This window comes from Plectropomus leopardus, chromosome 10 (assembly GCF_026936395.1).
Source record: "Plectropomus leopardus strain MGB_pleo_1.0 chromosome 10, ASM2693639v1, whole genome shotgun sequence".
NCBI classification, from domain to species: domain Eukaryota; kingdom Metazoa; phylum Chordata; class Actinopteri; order Perciformes; family Serranidae; genus Plectropomus; species Plectropomus leopardus.
This window is the reverse complement of record NC_142185.1, coordinates 32,368,828-32,386,266: the sequence shown is the minus strand read 5'-3', so window position 1 is coordinate 32,386,266 and position 17,439 is coordinate 32,368,828. Positions and strand designations below refer to the sequence as shown.

The following is a 17,439-nucleotide window of genomic DNA, read 5'->3' as shown; positions in this document are numbered from 1 at the left end:
TTGAAAAAGACATATTTTGCAAAACTGCAGCTTAAACACGTTTTTGGTGAGTGCAAGAAAATGACCTGAAAATTAGTTTTAAAAAACGGTTAAATACGAAAAATAAAAGAAATAAATGACCCCCCAAAAGGGCTTAAAAAGCAAATAATTCTCAAACATAGTTTTGAATATAAAGTCAAGATAATTAGCTATAAACATAGTTTTTCCTTTTTCACACTGGACATTTTGCTCTAGCTTTTTAAAAATCATTTTCTAAATCTACAAATTTCTTGCAATTTGTGGAACATTTTTTAAAAGTTTCAAACGAAATCAAACCAGTTTGCTCATAGCTCAAAGGGTTAAATACTTGTTAAAGGCATCTGAAAGCAGCACAAGAAAATTGATGTCGCTTCAGGTTTCAAAGGGTTAAAAACAAAACAAGAAAAAGTATGGTCATTATGGTACTTTGTGGTTCACAGTATCAGCACTTTAAATGAAGACGATAGTGTATTATAACTTTGATATTTTTTTCTTATTGTCTTGTAGACAAATTTTATTTATTTAAATTGAATTTTGGCCACAAAATAAAAAAAAAAAAAATTCTATTTCATAACAAATCCGACTTTTTTTCTGATCCCTTCAGCATTTTAAAGTGACCATAGATCAGTATCTGTGCTCGGTCTCTTCCAGTTTAATGAGAAATCCAGATCGCTCCCCTCCTCCCGTCCCCCTCAGCGTCGAGGCTGCAGGTCAGAGGTCGCTGCAGCTGAAGGATCATGGCGGCGGTGTATCTTATGAACTCTGGTCAGCTCCCAGCAGCCTGACTGAGGGGACCTCATTAAAACTGCTGTCTGCGTCCTGATTGGAGACACGAGTGATCGGAGTGAAGGAGGCTTTAAAGATTAGGACGTGACCAAGCTTTTTTTTTTAATGACCGCCGTGGGGCTCATTAAGGCTCGATGACTGTCGTTTCAATTACCTGCTTTTATTTTCTAAAATAACTGAACTGTCCTTTGTAACGAGCAGTCTGTGAAACTGTCAGCACGTAAACAGACGGGTCCATGAGTCTCACAGGCTGCAGCTTAGAGGTTTACGACTGTTGTAGCGTTTTATTACCAAAAGATAAATAAAGTATTTATTGTTATTTATTATATAGCATATAATTATCGATCATCCGATACTCGAACTTTTGTATCGGCTGATAAAAAATTCTGTTCCAATATTACGGCATAAAAAAAGAAAACGTATTTATATTCTACTAACCCTGTATGGCTGTTAATTGATTTCTATAGTTGTTATAAGTAGGGGTCGACCGATATTGTTTTTTCAGGGCCAATACCGATTCTCAATAGTTAATTAGACTGATAACCAATATTTGGAACTGATTTACAATAAAAATGAAAACAAAATTTTGAATTTGGGATATAACAAACTCCAACCCAACAGTTTGTTTAAATTCCTTAAACAGATGTTTAATCAAAATATTCAACATCATATACAGCAGCAACTTTTTTTTATATATAAACGCAGTGAAAATTTAAATAAAAATAATTAAATAAAAATAACTTCCTGAGGTTTTACAAAGTAAAAGTCCCCCCCATGCTGATACTTTCTTTGCACTTTTTAATTAATTATTTTAACTGTGATCATTAAAATACAATGCAGATACAGATAATCGGCATAATGCAAAATATCGGCCATAATATTCGCTCAGGCCGATAATCTGTCGACCCCTGGTTATAAAATAAAACCTAATTTAGTAGAGTTTGGGGCTGATGGCTAAAGTTACACGGGTGGATCTGTTGGTAGAGCACGCTCCCGATATTTAGAGGCTGTGTTTTGTGTTTTTGTCACAGTGGCCCGGGTTCGAGTCCGACCGATGACCCTTTGCTGCATGTCCCCAAATCCTGTCATCTCTCCAGGTGTCCTGTCAAATAAAGACAATCAAACCGCCCAAAAACACTTAAAAAAAAAAAAAAAGGGTAGATTTTGACCAAGACCGATTTCTCATAATACAACACTAACTTTTATGGCTTCTTGTGACAGATGTTAAAAAATCACCTTTAATAGGAGGTAATTATCAGACGTGGGGTCTGTCTGTAACCTATTAGACTATTTTTTCTCTTTTATGACAAAACCGTTTTTGTCTGGTCAGCTCAAAATGAAAACCCACAGTCAGCAGGTGAGAGCAAAATAAAACAATGACATCAGTGGAGCTGCTGATCCGTGGGGAGCGACGGGCCGGCCGGTGTTGGCAAACAGCGGCTGATTAAAGTGACCGTTGGCTGCCGGAGAGGAAACGGTTGAGTCAGTGATGCACCGAAACTAAAGCAGAGTCTGTCGAGAAAAAACGCTCCCAGAGTGAATCAATTCATCAGCACCTACACATGTGATCTCTTCCAGCTCGGAGCTCCTCGTCAGTCTGCTGACTGAGCGTTTGCACTGTGTTTGCATTCGGGCCAAAACGTGGTTAAGACTTTGCATGTGTAGGTTCACATTCATGTGTTATTTATTTCTCGCTGTCTCCTACCTCTAATAGGATCAAGACATGCTAATCTGGAAAAGTTGATTCATAACAATCTCTGGTTCAAGCTTTTTAAACTTAAGGATTCTCTTTTTTATAACATTTGAAATCAAACACGTCTTCAGACGTTCAGACATTTTGGTCAGACACAACAAGGAATGAGTTCTAAAATAATACTGTGCAAGCAAAACTTTATTTATATAGCACATTTCATTTAACAAAGTGTGAGGTTGAAATTGCAGGACCACGAAAACCGACCATGATAATGAATAAAATACCTCAAAAGTAAGACTTAAAACTTCATAAAATAATAATTAAAATGAAAAATAAAACAATGAGTCAAATAATAATAAAATAATAATAATACTAAAATGTAGGCAACTAAAAGAAAATAATACAGATAAATAAAATAAGATAAATAGATCAATAAAAGATGATACGTACAAGTAAAACCAACAAAATAAAATAAATAATACACACATATTAAACAAATACTAATAATTTTTTTATCTCTGCTGTAAAGTTGGGTATTTTAATGTGTAGGTCTGTGGGGATTAACTGTTTTGGAGTCAGCCTCAGGTGGCCATTAGAGGAACTGCAGTTTTTGGCACTTTCATGTTGGCTTCTTATTTTTTATTTTCTTGCCCCGGAGGTTTCTGCTCGGCTAAATGTTGTTTGAAGCCAGACATGAATACAGTTTGTTAGAGTCTTTGTAGATTTGACTTTAAAGATGATACAATATCCTCCTAAGATTGTATCTAGGACTTCATCTATAGAAGGAAAAACTCCACAGGAGCTCGAACTAAGGCTGTATTGTTATCTCACACAGCTGTAAAGCCAGAAATACTAACTTTGCCTTGAGGGCTTCTGAAAAAATGTGTTGCGACCATGTGAGCCTAAAAACTCTGCACTGAAACCAACACGGATGTTCTCCCGCCTCCCGGGCCCTCCAGGCTTTTCCATTATCAGGGGAGACCGGTCCAAACATCCCACACAGAGACTCGACGAGCTCGGTGGAGATGGATCGCGGTGCGAGTCATGGGAGAGTCGGATGACAGAAGGATTATGTCATGTGTGAGTGGAGCGTGGAGTCAGCTGGGAAGTGTTAAACACAGAAGGCTTCAAGAACTGAATCATCTACACACGTGTATAAAAGGTCCTAAATATCAGTCAAATGAAGGATTTACTGGAGTTTTGAATTTCTATTAATGTTCTGTTTTTTTTATAGAAAATAGCTTTCATAAGGACTAGATCCACAATTCATTGTATTTCCATTTATGCTTTTAGTTTAATTCCTAAAAATCATGTAAAGTGGATTCGGTGAGGCGTTGGATAATGTGATGATGATGATGAAGAGGTTTATGCACCTTATTTACCCTGAAAAACTAAGAAAGGAAAAACCTTTGATCATAAATTGTGATGTTAAAAATGTAAGTAGTTGATAGTAATAAGTATTGAGCAGAAAAAGACAAATTAACAAATGCCCCTCCCATTTTAGGACTTACCTAAGATTTTGGACATTTCTGAGATTTCAGGACGTTTCTTGCTCTCAAGATGCTTATAGGAATTTAGGACATTTCTAGGATTTTAGGACATTTGTAGGATTTTAAGACTAATAGGATTTTAGGACATTTCTCGCATGTCAGAACATTTCTATGATTTTAGGACATTTCTATGACTTCAGGACATTTCAAGGATTTTTGGATGTTTCTAGGATTTTTGGACATTTGGGGCTTAGCTGGGACCTCTGTTGGGGAGTGCAGGGGTTCCTTTTTATATAAACAAGCTCTATTTTGATACTGTTATGCACTCTGGCACCTTATGTATACCACTAAAAAAACAGTTTTCAGTGTGAATCACTTTATTTTTATTGCGAATTAGAAAGTGGTTTGGAGGCCGCCTGGCACCCTATCGGGGGCCAGATTTGGCCTGCGGGCCGTGACTTGAGTATCACTGCAGTAAAGCACGGCCTTGTCATTGTCACAAAAATGTGAAATTGTGGTGCAGATCAGTTCACACAGTCCATCACACATCTGATTAATAAAACCGGGAACTTTCCCTTTAAAGCTTCAAAAAGGTTCAACAGCTGAATAATTTCTGCTCCTCTGAGAGACTGATGGACCGTCCGTCTGTCTTTTTCCTATCGTGCTTCGTGTCCATATTCTCCAGGTGTGTGTGTATGTGAGTGTGTGTGTGTGTTGTTTCCTAACAAAGGAACCAGAGAAGATGATGTCATCTTTTAACCGTTGTGTGCCTGTCTGTGTGTGTCGACGGTTGGGGGAGTTCTGTAATTATAACAGTCTGCGTTCTGAGGTCACCTTTCTCACACACACACACGATACACACACACACACCTTTAATCATTTAGACAGCGTCTCCTAGTTGTTGTTGTTTTTTTTTTCATTTTGAAAAACATATTCACAAATGAAAAAGTAGAACATTTTACTGAAACTCAGTGTGATTGGGACATGAGAGGACACAACTGTCAGAATACACACCTACAGAGTAACACACACACATACATATGCACACACACACGCACGCATGCATGTCACGAGTGGCTGGTTTTCACTTCAGGCACTCTTATGAAACTAAACTTCAGGCAGGAATGTGTGTGTGTGTGTGTGTGTGTGTGTGTGTGTGTGTGTGTGTGTGTGTGTGTGTGTGTGTTTATAAAGATATCCATTCATCAGCATCAGCGTCTGTCATGATGTCACTGATGTCCATACAGCAGCGCCTATACAGCATGTTAGCCTGTGTGTGTGTGTGTGTGTGTATGTGTATGTGTATGTGTATGTGTGTGTGTATGTGTATGTGTGTGTGTGTATACATACACTTTATGCAAATGTTTCACACTATACATGCATACCTCATGTGTGTGCGTGCGTGCTTGCGTGTGTGTGTGTGTGTGTGTGTGTGTGTGTGTGTGTGCGTGTGTATGTGTATGTGTGTCGGGTAGTGGCATGTTTTAGCAGACTTTGCAGTTTTGTTCAGACCTCCAAATGTGTGTTGACTAATTTTATTCATGATCACAAACACACACACACACACACACACACACACCGCTTGTTATTCTCTGGAGGCAGCATATTGTTAAACAGGCGTGTCATCGTCAGAGAAAAAGAAATGGAAATTCTCAAACTGAGATAGTGAGGTCAGACTGAGTAAACCAGGGGACACTTATGGGGTTAAATTCTGCGTGTGTGTGTCGTGAGTTAGAAACCGATGACTCAGCAGTTCTACAGTAAGATGGATGCTGGAGTTCAGCGGAGGCTGATGGAGGTGATGGCCTGCTGTGGCTGAAAAGCACAAAGAAACCACACACACACACACACATACACACGCTCTCAACACTCACGCACACACACACACACACACACACACACACACACACACACACACACACACACACACACGCTCTCAGTCCACCACATTCCCGCAGCTAAACGATGACCAGCTGACTTTTGACTTTGAACAGTTGACAGAGCTTTGAACACTTTAAGAGGTTTTTAGTTTCGTTGGATTTGGTTCAAACATTCATGTTATTGTTTAGCTAAATATTTTATTGTTTTTGATCTGATTGCTCTGTCCAGCTCAAAAACACTAAATATCAGTCCTCACGTTTTCATGGGTCCAAAATAGTTAAAAAACAAGAGAAACAAATGACTCAGAGCCCCCGCCACTTTCTTATTGTTGTCATTCCCCTGTCCTCTAAATGTCCTACTTTTATTTTATTTTGTGCTTTTTTTTATCATGTTTTACTGGTTTCTAGTTGTTTTGTCTCTTGTTTTTAGGATTGTTCAGCACTTTAGTCAACTATGGTTGTTTTAAATGAGTGTCAGTAATTAAATAAATGTCAATAAAATTGACATTGACATTACACACCTTAGCTGGGAGGTGGATTATTAGATATTATCAAAAAAACAAGGGATAATCTTATGTTTGTGCAGACTTGATGTCTCATTTTACTTTATTTTTTATGTGTTTTTTATTGGAAGAACAATGCAAGGCATATAAATGACAGAGCACCCACGGCATTCTTCAGTTCTTCCATTTTTCCATCAGAAATTGAGGCAAAAATGGAAATCACACTAAAGACGACAATCATGACCAAACTGCAAGGACACCAGGATTACCAATATCTTACATACATAAGATAAAAAAATAATGAATAAATATTTCGATGAAAATGACAAAAAAGTAAAGCGTAATTCTTTCAACTATTATTCAGAATTAAGTTGGAGCGAAAAAAAAAATTAAAAAATGTAGCGCTTTCCTGATTTTCTTGGTGTTTTATTTTTGTTTGTGTTTTTACTTTTCTTCTTCATCTCTTGTGGTTATTGTCAGGTAATTCTCTGATTACTTCTTACATGTTTTTGCTCATTTATTTGCAATTTCTTGTTAAAGTGGTCGTCACTCTCATGTTTTTTGACAGAAATGCTCAGTTTTAAGGGTTAATGTTGAAGCATTGAATGCAGCTTGCTGGTAAGGCAATTGTTGTCCTTCCAAATGCATTTCAAACACACACACTTTGTAAATGAATGGCTGTTGAAATAGTTTCCTTCACTGTTCACACACACAAATACATATTTTGTTGTACAGTAATGTGCGTTTCATTTGTCCAGCTGAAAACACTCGGTTACTGTCCCTACTTTTAGTTTTTTTTGTCCTCTCTGGACAGAAACGGCTCTGTCTATCTTTTCTTTCCTCTCCGCTTTGCTGCAGTTCGTCCACTCCCTCAACCGTCGCTGCTTTCCCCTTTGTTTCAGAGCTGATGATGTTCGACACATCAGCCCACCTGCACTTTGTTTTGTAATCGTTAGTCCTTGAATTCACTTCACACTGCTCTCTGTTTGCACAGTGCTTTGCAGGACTGTTGTATGTTATCTTTTACATGAGTATTTTAGCTGGTTTTTAATTGTCTTGTTGTTAATGGTTTATTTATAGCGTATATTAACATATGTGCAGTCCTTCCTTATGGTAACTTTATTTTGTGTTTTATATTGTTGCTTTGGAATTGTGTATTTCCATTTTTAGTCTTTTTTCCCATATTATCTGTAACTTTTGTTGCTTCCTGTCTTTGCCAACACGCTTGAAAAAGGCATTTTTAATCTCAGGAGGTTTTTCTGGTTGAATAAAGGTTAAATAAATAAAATAAACTACTGCCAGATTGATTATTCAGTCGAAGATGAAGACGTCATGTCCTCTCTCACAGTCTTTGCTGTTTCTTTAATTCTCTTGGTGCTTTCCTTCACCTCTCAATTCCCAAACCGTCGTTCCCACAGTGAGGCACCAGCAGAGATTTGCACCCTTGTCATCTTTGCAGTTTGCTCTCTCAATCAGCCTTGACCTTTTTCGCCAACCCCGCCTACACACACACACACACACACACACACACACACGTCCCCTTTGGCTAAACCAAAAATGGGTTAATCCCTCATCACTCAAATGCGCTAACTCATTGAGGAGCGGGGGCCGGTGGCTCAGGTGTCGCAGTCCTGTTTCACACAAAGGAAACTCGATCGCGAGGCCGTTCAGTCACACATGCACAGACAGAAGCTATAACATGATGCAGACATAAATGCGACACTCACTTTCTCTCTCTCTCTCTGTCTGTTAGTCTTTTTTCCTCTCCTGTTTTCCATCTGTGGAAACATTTGAGCAAACGTTGTTAACCCGCAGAGCTGCTGAAGTCGTACAGTTAAAATGGACTTTCTCATTAAATTTGAATTTTCACTGTGTCTGAAAACGAGTTATGTTGTAATTTCTTGCACCAGTCCACATCTAAAACACTTTTGAGGAATGCTGAAGGTTTGTACCATCGCCTGCGGTTGTCCACGCTGTTTATAGGCAAAATCTCATAATGAATGTGTGTTTGTGGCCGACTGAATCACCCTGTATGTTCACCGCTCAGCCTGGGAAACTAGTGTCTGAGAAGCTTTCTGGTTGCACAGCCATGTGTGCTGTATATTGGTCACTTTTTGGCTTCTTTTACCAACTTTGAAAACAAAAAAAATACCATTGTCATATTGTCAATATGTGCTCTTAATTGTGCTGTGATTAATTATGTATAACTTCAACAATGTAGTTACAGTCTGTCGAAAAAGACTGAACATGCTGCATTCTGCAAAAAAATCCAGGTTTACCTTCCCCTCATCTCTGCTCTCCTCTGTTTTTCCCTCCAGGGTCGACATGTCAAGACGGGACAGCTGGCCGCCATCAAGGTCATGGACGTCACCGAGGTCAGTGAACGCCGCTCAGGTTTTACTTTCAATGACAGTTTCCACATTTAGCACAGATTTTAGCATTGTTTTAGCATTGTTGAGCTAATTGAGATAAACAGCTGATTCTCCTGTTGGATGCCGTAAACCATCACTGAGCAGTAGTTTATTTAGTTCATTTTTTGTTGGTTTGCAAAAGAGATAATTTCAAAATGTTGAGAAATCGGTCAGGCATCACGATATGGAGCCTGGAAATATCGTGATACGAGCCACACAGATTTATTTTTTTTTCTGCTGCCAGTTTTAGTCTCTTAAGTGAAACTGAAGCTTTAGTGGACATTTAAGTCACATCCTTCATCTTCAAAGTCTGTTTTCAGTGAACTTTTTAGCATTTGCAGTCATCAGCTTTCCACTCATTTTTGCATGGTGGCCAAACTGCATGTGAACTTTTTTAGGATAGTTTATTTCTGTTGAAATTTGAACTCTTATTTGGCTTTTCTGTCAGAGTTTTGGTTAATGAAGCAAACTTTGTTTTTTTGTTTTCTCAGTGGTTGGAGGGATGTTACTGTTTGCTTTTACACAGCTTTATTATAAAATTGAGAATAGTAGTAAAATGTGATAGATGCAAGAAAAATACTTGAGGTGAGACGAATACAGCAGCTGGAGCAGTGACTCACCATCGCAAAATTCAGCTTCTGCAGATTTGGATTTGATCCCAAATTTAGTTTCATGCATCTGTCGACCTAAATCAGTACTGACTCTTAATTCAGGCGTTCAATATCACAGTTAACACCAGACACAAACTGATTTATCTCCCCCTCTCGCCGCTCTGCTCCCTCATGTCAATGTTTTCTCTCCAAAAATAGTCACAATTTTCAGGCTTATAATCACACGGCTTCCTAACCCTCTAAGTCGTTTTTTTTCTTCATTGGATAAAGCTGAGTTTGTGTTAGAAGCTCAACAGATTTTCAATTTCCTCAGGGAAGTTTTAGCCAATAGTCTTAAAGATTGCAGATTGGTGTGTGTGCGTGCGTGCGTGTGTTTGTGTGTGTTTTGGAGCCCATGGGTGCACGCTCGCCAGTTTCCACAAACTTGAGTAAGGACCCAGAGGGCTGTTTTCTGCCTGCGTAATTGGAGCCGGTGTTTCTTTGTGTGTATACAAGCCGAAATGTCCTGCTAGTCTTATAAAACGACGTCTCACTCCATCGATGGGGGTGGAAGTGAGTTTTATTTCCCTCCTGCCTTTCGAGTTACTCACCACTGAATGAACAACGAAGTGAGACAATGGGAAAAATATTCACAAACACATTTTTGAGGTCATTTGACCATTTCCGGCCTAGACGCCTTCGAGAGGAATGAGTGTATCATCATAGCTGTCACAAAAAAGTCCTTTAATCTGGGTCATACTGAAGAGGATGGTACTGTCTCTGTCATTAGCTGTATGTCTAAAATCATCACACCAAAGTCCCATCGCTTTAGGCCGAGGTATGTTAGGCTCACTTCCAGAAACTCTGTGGTTGCTTAACAGCGTACAACAGGGACAGTGCAGCCCAAAATCAAAAATACATAGTTTTCCTTTTAACTGTAGCACTCTTATAAAGATTGGCTATTAGGGATGGGTATGGTAAGGATTTTATTGATACCGCTACCAGTACTGCTTATTGGTATCGCTGTCAGCTACAGCTGTATTGGTATTAACAAGAGTTGCTTGCGTTTTTAGTAGAGCCCGACAGATATGGGATTTTTGAGACTGATAGCGATGCCGATTTTATAGTGGAAAAATTCACCGATTACTGATATGGCGACAGGTACTTAAGTACTGACCCAATCACATACAGGTACCAATTAATACTGGCTGCTGATACCCATCTGTATCAACCATAGAGATGTCTGCCTTCTGTTCAATATAGTGGAACAAGATATAAAGCGGTTAATGTGTTGGTTTTACACAGAGAGATCATATTGTTAGTTGTGATCACCAGATTCGCAAGTTCAGGTATAAGAATCAATGTCGGGAAACAAAAAACGGCCCTGTGAGATCTCTAATCTTTAATATGTTTGTTTGTTTTTTTACGCAGCATTTTAGGTTGTGAAAAACATCATGTGTCGTGTCAGTTGTTGGTGCCGAGATGGTAGTGTATGGTGGATTTTCTTATAGGTTTTTTGCTGCCTGTTTTGGCTATAAAACGATGCCATGAGAACGACGAGAGTGAAATGAAACCGTAAAGTTGTGAAATGTTGAACAATATGCTGAAATGCTAAAAAGCTCTATAGAAGTCATGTGATCCATTGTTAATGAAGAATATTGATTATGGCCACTTTAAAAGCCTTTCCCTTCACTGGACACTCAGTAAAAGTGGGTGCTGCTGTAATCTATATGATTAGTTTGCCTTCACTGCCACTGTGACAGGTAACCAGACACATTTTGGAAGTGTAGTACCTGGTGAAATATTAATAAAGAGATTTTAAGTTGTTCCTTTGACTGCCTGCTGGCACAAATCTCCATTTCCAACTGTGGAGATCAAAGAGAGGACATGAAGAAGCTTCAGGAACATTTCATGGAAATATGTTTATGTATTCATACGGGCTGAAGAGAAACACACATGAAGGGAAAGTTCAAAGTTTTTGTTTTTTTTTAAACCTCTCCAAAATGTTTAGAGTGGTTCCCTTTCCACACGGTTCAGCTGTTTTCCGAAATAAACACTGCGAGTTTATCTGGATGCTCGCCAAGAATGACAGTTGAGCAGAGGAAGTTGTTTGCTTTGTGATTTTCACTCACACACACACACACACACACACACGAGCTGTGTAAAGGGAACCAGTGGAGCTTCAATACACTCACGTGTCATGGATGCTGAATAACACGGCTATACATTTTTCCCCTGTGTGTATGTATGTGTGTGTGTGTGTGTGTGTGTGTGTGTGTGTGTGTGTGTGTGTGTGTGTGTGTGTGTGTGTGTGTGTGTGTCCACTCTCTACTCCCCGTGCACATCTCGGCATATGTGCTCTGACCCACATACCACTTCCTGTTCCATATACAGAGTGGGAGAGAGGCTGAGGAGGAGGAGACACTCGGAGGGGAGTGAGGATGAAGCACAGTTTGTTTGGGCTTCATGGACATTTTGTGTCCCTCAGTATTTATAAAAGCACGTCATGATATAAATCCGTTCGGTATTTCTTATAAGATTAATTATTCTGTTTAACTTGAGAGTTAAACTTCCCTTATTCAGAGTGTGAAAAATGGGCCACAAACTGAAAAATTGTACCAAAATAAACTAAAATCTTAAATTGTTTGTGTGTAAATTTTAAGTTCATCAGCTGATGTAATGTGTCAGCACCATCACCAGCGCGTCTGTGGCCAAAGAAAAGCAACATTATTTGTGATATCGAAGGGTTAAAAAGGGAACATGCAGGATGTCACACAGCTTTTTGTTCAGAGCTGAAATGAGTTTTCTATTAATTCATTAGCTAAAAATTAGTTTAGAAAGAAAAAAAACAAAAAAAAACAAGGAAATCATTGTAATAAATAATTTGTCTTTTTCCCTTGAGTTTTATTTTTTTCAAATAATTTTATAAATTTACTAATATCTTTCACTGACTGAAACATTTCTTCCAAAGATTTTTTCCAGTTTTGAAAGAAATTGCACAAATTTGTTCAGGGTTCAAAGGTTTAAATACTTGTAAAAGGCATCTGAAACCAGCAAGAACGTGATGTTGCTCCAGATTTGAAAAGGTTAAGGTTTTGGGGACTGTGGAAGCGTCATTTCTCTGCAGCATCGGGGTCCGTTTACACTATGAATGTATTATTGTAAAATCTGGACCCAGTCGTGGGGGCGGGGCCTCGTTCTTTCCTGTAAGAGCTGCTCAGTGGCGCATGAAGCAGAGAAAGCTCTTTTTCCGTGTTTAGAAATGTGTAAAATACCCAAATCTACTGTCTCATAGAGCAGCGTAGTAGAGATTAACGTGCGGCCGAGCGGTTAACTTCTGGATTAGCGTCTCGGCTAGCTTGATTGGCGGTCTAAAAAATGCAATCTTGCAGCTTTTTTAGACTTCGAACTGGATGGCTTACATCCAGACAGGGATAGAAGACGTTTCACGGGTGTTTGGACGCTCACAAAAAATAATTTACTGATTTACAGACATGTCTTTTACCATGTTTGCAAATAGGAGAAAATCTTTCTGGGCCAGTGTGCATCATGTGACCGACTCAAACGGTGTAATTCCACTTTCGGCCACTATGTGAACGCCTGGCGCATTTCCTGGGTTTGGTGACAATGTGCGTGTCCTGTGAGAACGGCGATGTCACGGTAACACTTGGTGCATGCGCGCATGTGTGTCGTTGATGTGTCGTTGCAAAATTACACGGCCGGCAGCGTTTATTTTGGTTGTGTTTGCGGATCCGTGTACATGAGGATCATTTTCAGGACGTTATATGAACGCATATTTTTTTTCAGAGATAACAGAGATAAAAGACTTTTTTTGTTTTTAGTAGGCTGTTCTCATCTAAACGTGGCATTAAAGATACCTTTGAAGGAGTTGTGTTGAGTTGAACGTGTTGTGTTGAGCTAACAATCAGGGTTTTAAGAGAAGAAGACGGAAAAGCAGGAAGAAACCTGAGCCGGAGAGAGAGATTAAATACGGAGAAGAAATCAGTGTTTTTCTTTTTTGTCCTTTGAGGAGGTTCAGCTGAAGTGCAGTGGGATTATAGGAGGGGCTCCTGCTGCTCGCCGGCTTCTCGCCTCACCTCCATCGCTCACGCCCATTCGCCACCTCTCCTCTCCATTGTCCATCCGTCCCCTCCCTCTATTCTCTTTTTCTGCTGCGTTCATCCAGATTCTTCTCTTCCTTTTTTGGCACGTATCCTGCTTATACTGTTCTGGTTTCCATCCCTCGCCATCTCTCTCTCAGCCGCTGTTTTCTGTGGCGAACGAGCGAGAAAGAGAGTAGAGAGTGAAGTCATCCCTGATGGGAAACCGGAAAAAAAGGAGAGAAACCGGAGAGAGAGAAATGTAGCTGCAGCTCTGTATTCAGCGTCTCTCTGCTGCTGTTGACTCGATGTAATCCAGCGGGATTCAGCAGGAAAAAAATCAATCTTGATTAAGCGAAAAACTCCTCAGCAAGCATCTTTGTCTCTACCTCTCTGCACCCCTGAGCTCCTTTCTTCATATTTTCTCACTTGTTTTTTCTCTTTATGTGGATTTTGCAAAAAAACAAACACATTAAAGCGAGTCAGCTCTCCCTCTGTCACCTCCCACCTCCTCCTGCTGCTCCCCGTCCAATCAGAAGGTGCGAGAGTGAAAAGTGGGAAGGTGTTGAAGGCATGAGATTATATGTTTATCTTGAGGATTGAAAGAAAAATCTTCTAAAGCTGTCCGGCCATGTGGGGAAAAATGCAGATTTTCTATTTTTGGGCCTCCAGCCCCACAGAGTCTGCCCCTCTTGGACAAAATTAAAGGGTTGTAGAAACTGCAGAGTCACGCAGCTGCTGAAACGTCTCAGTCAGATGCATTTACATTGACCCAAACCTGCGGATATCTGTCAAGTTAACAGCACAAATATGATCCGGATATTAACGTTCAACTGAGGATGAATTGTTATGACTTTGGTGACGATGTATGATAATATATATTCCTAAAATGACCTTGTTTATTCTTAGTGTCACCAACTTTAGTAAACCAAGTTAGTCTGACTTAACATGATTGTGGCGAAGACGATTTTGTCAGTGACAAAGTTAGGAGACCTGCGAGTTTTGTTTTCTTTACATGTTTAAGAAAATACAGATATGATACATATGTATAGCATGCTAAACATGGTTTAATGACGTTACTAAAACTAAAGAAATTAATTTAATTAAACTTGTAATTTTTAATTTTTAATTTGCAACAACTTCATGAAATGAAGTAAATTACTAAATTTTAAGTAAACGGAACGTTTAGATTAAAAAAATAAAATAAAATAAGAGTAATTGTTATATTTACTTACAATTTTCAAGGCAATACGTTTCCTAGATTTTTTTCAGAAAATTCAACTTTTCAGATCTTACAGTGTGGGGAAAAAAGTGAATCCATATACTTCTAGAGATCATGAGACATATTTCCAAAAACAATGAACAATCTTTATGATTTTTATTTCAGAAGCATCATATGCTGCATAAAAAATAGCAAACAAACAACACTAAATAAACAAATTGTAAATTAAATAACATTACATTAAAAAAAACATTTTTTTTCTTCTTTTTTTAAAAAAAAATTCTCATCACCATCTGTTGAACGTTTCCACTCAGGAATTCGTTTTCGTTCCTGTTGGTTCATGTTGTGGTTTGTGAGTTTCTGACTTTTTATTCACTCCTCATTTCGGCGCTCAAGTTTCTGCCGTTCGTTTCTAACAAACCAGAATTGTAAAATTCTCCTGAGAGATCGTGTGGAGAGATTCAATTCACAGTAATCCATCAAGTTGACAAAGGTCAACAGGGGTCAACGCGTCTTTAACCTGGAGGGACGTCTTTCTGAGATTATTTTTAACACTTTTGAGGCTTCTTTAAGCGTGAGGGGAACTCAGCGAGTGCTGAAAACAATCTCTAAAAACACGTCCCTCCAGGTTGTCTGTTAAAGACATGTCGACCTCTCTCGGCTTTTGCCGAAGCCAAAGTCTTCCTCCTCCTCAGCTTCTATTTTCCATCATGCTCCATTCTGCGGCCGTCCGCTCCCCCGGGGGGGTCGCGGTTCTGTCAGCTCCGCTCACATTGTGTGCTGTAATACTTTAGCAGCAATATGGCCGCCACCGAGTCTCCCCACCACTTCATGCCCAGGAATGATAATGAGTAGCTTCGGGACGCCTTGTTTTGGACTGTGGATGTGTAATTTGGGGGGGAAAGTGAGACAAAGACAGACAGAGAGTGAAGGACGGAGAGAGGTGAGGTGTCGTTAATGATGGGACACATGAACACGGGGGCAAAGTCGTTACTGGAGACATTAATGGAAGGTGATGCTGGAAGGACGAGAGCGATGGAGACAATGAGTGTCCAGAATAAATGGACAGTGTACAAACAAGACGGAGAGAAAGAGACACAGTGGACAAATGACAGAGAGAGAGGGAGGATGATGTCAGTGTCTCCTTGTCAAAGCAGCTGTATCCTGACATCCAGGTCACTTTCTGCCCGCCTCTCCTCCATCACACACACACACACAGACTAAGTGTGTGTGTGTGTGTGTGTGTGTGTGTGTGTGTGTGTGTGTGTGTGTGTGTGTGTGTGTGTGTGTGTGTGTGTGTGTGTGTGTGTGTTGAATCCTAATGATGCTCTCTGACAGACTGACGGCTGGTGGAGCTCAGCACAGAAAACCATTGGGCACCTAAAACCACCAACAGCAGCCGGCCTCGATTCCTGTGTTGAACTATTCATTTATTCGTTCATTAATTCATCCTAAAAAGCTACTATTGTTTTCAGAACTTCGATTAGTTCGTGAAATAATTTGCAACACAAATTCTCCCTCACTGAAGGGCTTTTTTCAGCTCCGCTCTGAGAAAATGAGCAGACCGTCCCGATCTGCTCTGAACTCGGATCTTAACGTCCCGCTGCGGTGAACTGCGTTTGCAAAATCAGCTTTTTCATTTACAGCCATCAAACGCTGGAATATGCTTACAGCTGAGCTGAAAACAGCCGCAGACCAGCAGACTTTCTCCCATGGTTAAAAAGACGGATATTTATACAATATACTATTACTATACTACTATACTATACTACACTAATTTCACCTTTTAAGAATTTATGAATGATCATTTTTTAGTTGTAGCCAGCTTGGATGGACGTGTTGGTATGTTGACGTGTGTTTGTTTTGTCTGTCACGTTTTTAGTGTGTGTAATAATTGTTTTTAGTGTTACGTATTTGTTGTGTTTGTAGCCGCCCAGAGACTGCAGATATAAAGTAGCTAATAGCTAAATATAACATGAATCATCTCTTCTCTTTTTGAGATGAATGTTTTTATGCACGGTCCCTTACTTAATAAAGACGGGGAGACTTCATAAAAACGCTTGTCCTCTTAAGTGTTGCGGATGATTGGAACTAGTCGACATCAAATTTGACATTAGGTGCTGAACACTGACCCTATCATAATACAAGGAGTTATTATCTTATATGCAAATGCAGCGTTTTCAAGGGGCTAAAGATCCTTGATAACGTGCAAAACTTTGCACAAGAATCAGACCTGATGCTAAACATTCAGTAGCTGATTGGAAAAAGTGGACATAAAATTTGACGTTAATCAGCTGTTGAAGTCATTCATTAAATGCCAAATAGTATGTGTTTCCAGCTTTTAAAAAACGAGAATTTACTGCTTTAAAAAAAAATCATTAGGGTCTGAACACTGACACTATCATAATGCAAGGAATAATTTTTAATGCAAAAAGAAGAGCATGATGCTAAAGATGCTTGATAATTCGTGAAACTTTGCACAAGAATCAGAACTGGGGAAAGATGTGATATTTTCTGGTTGTTTTGTTCGGGTGTGACAAAATAGCATGATAGTGCCCCCACAAAAAAAAAATCAAAGTAGCCCTCCGTCATTTACCCAGATATATAAAGTTTGATAGGCACAGGTAACATCCCAAGACTTAAAAAAGCCTTTTGGAGTCATACCCTAAACCTAACAGGAAATCGAAATTAAACTGCTCTTTGTGAATTAATCAAATTTTGGCAAGACAGCTTTAATGATAACCGA

General features: G+C 39.3%; 1 protein-coding gene across 12 annotated transcripts in view; it reads left to right on the top strand.

Moving 5' to 3' along the window:
- LOC121949004 (mitogen-activated protein kinase kinase kinase kinase 4-like) overlaps window positions 1–17,439 on the top strand; it is a 149,382-nt gene that overhangs the window by 47,692 nt on the left and 84,251 nt on the right. For all 12 annotated transcript variants that reach the window (XM_088083602.1, XM_088083605.1, XM_088083601.1 and 9 more), the window contains exon 3: window positions 8,689–8,745. In XM_088083602.1, the coding sequence (XP_087939728.1) occupies window positions 8,689–8,745 (57 nt within the window). The remainder of the gene's footprint in view (window positions 1–8,688; window positions 8,746–17,439) is intronic.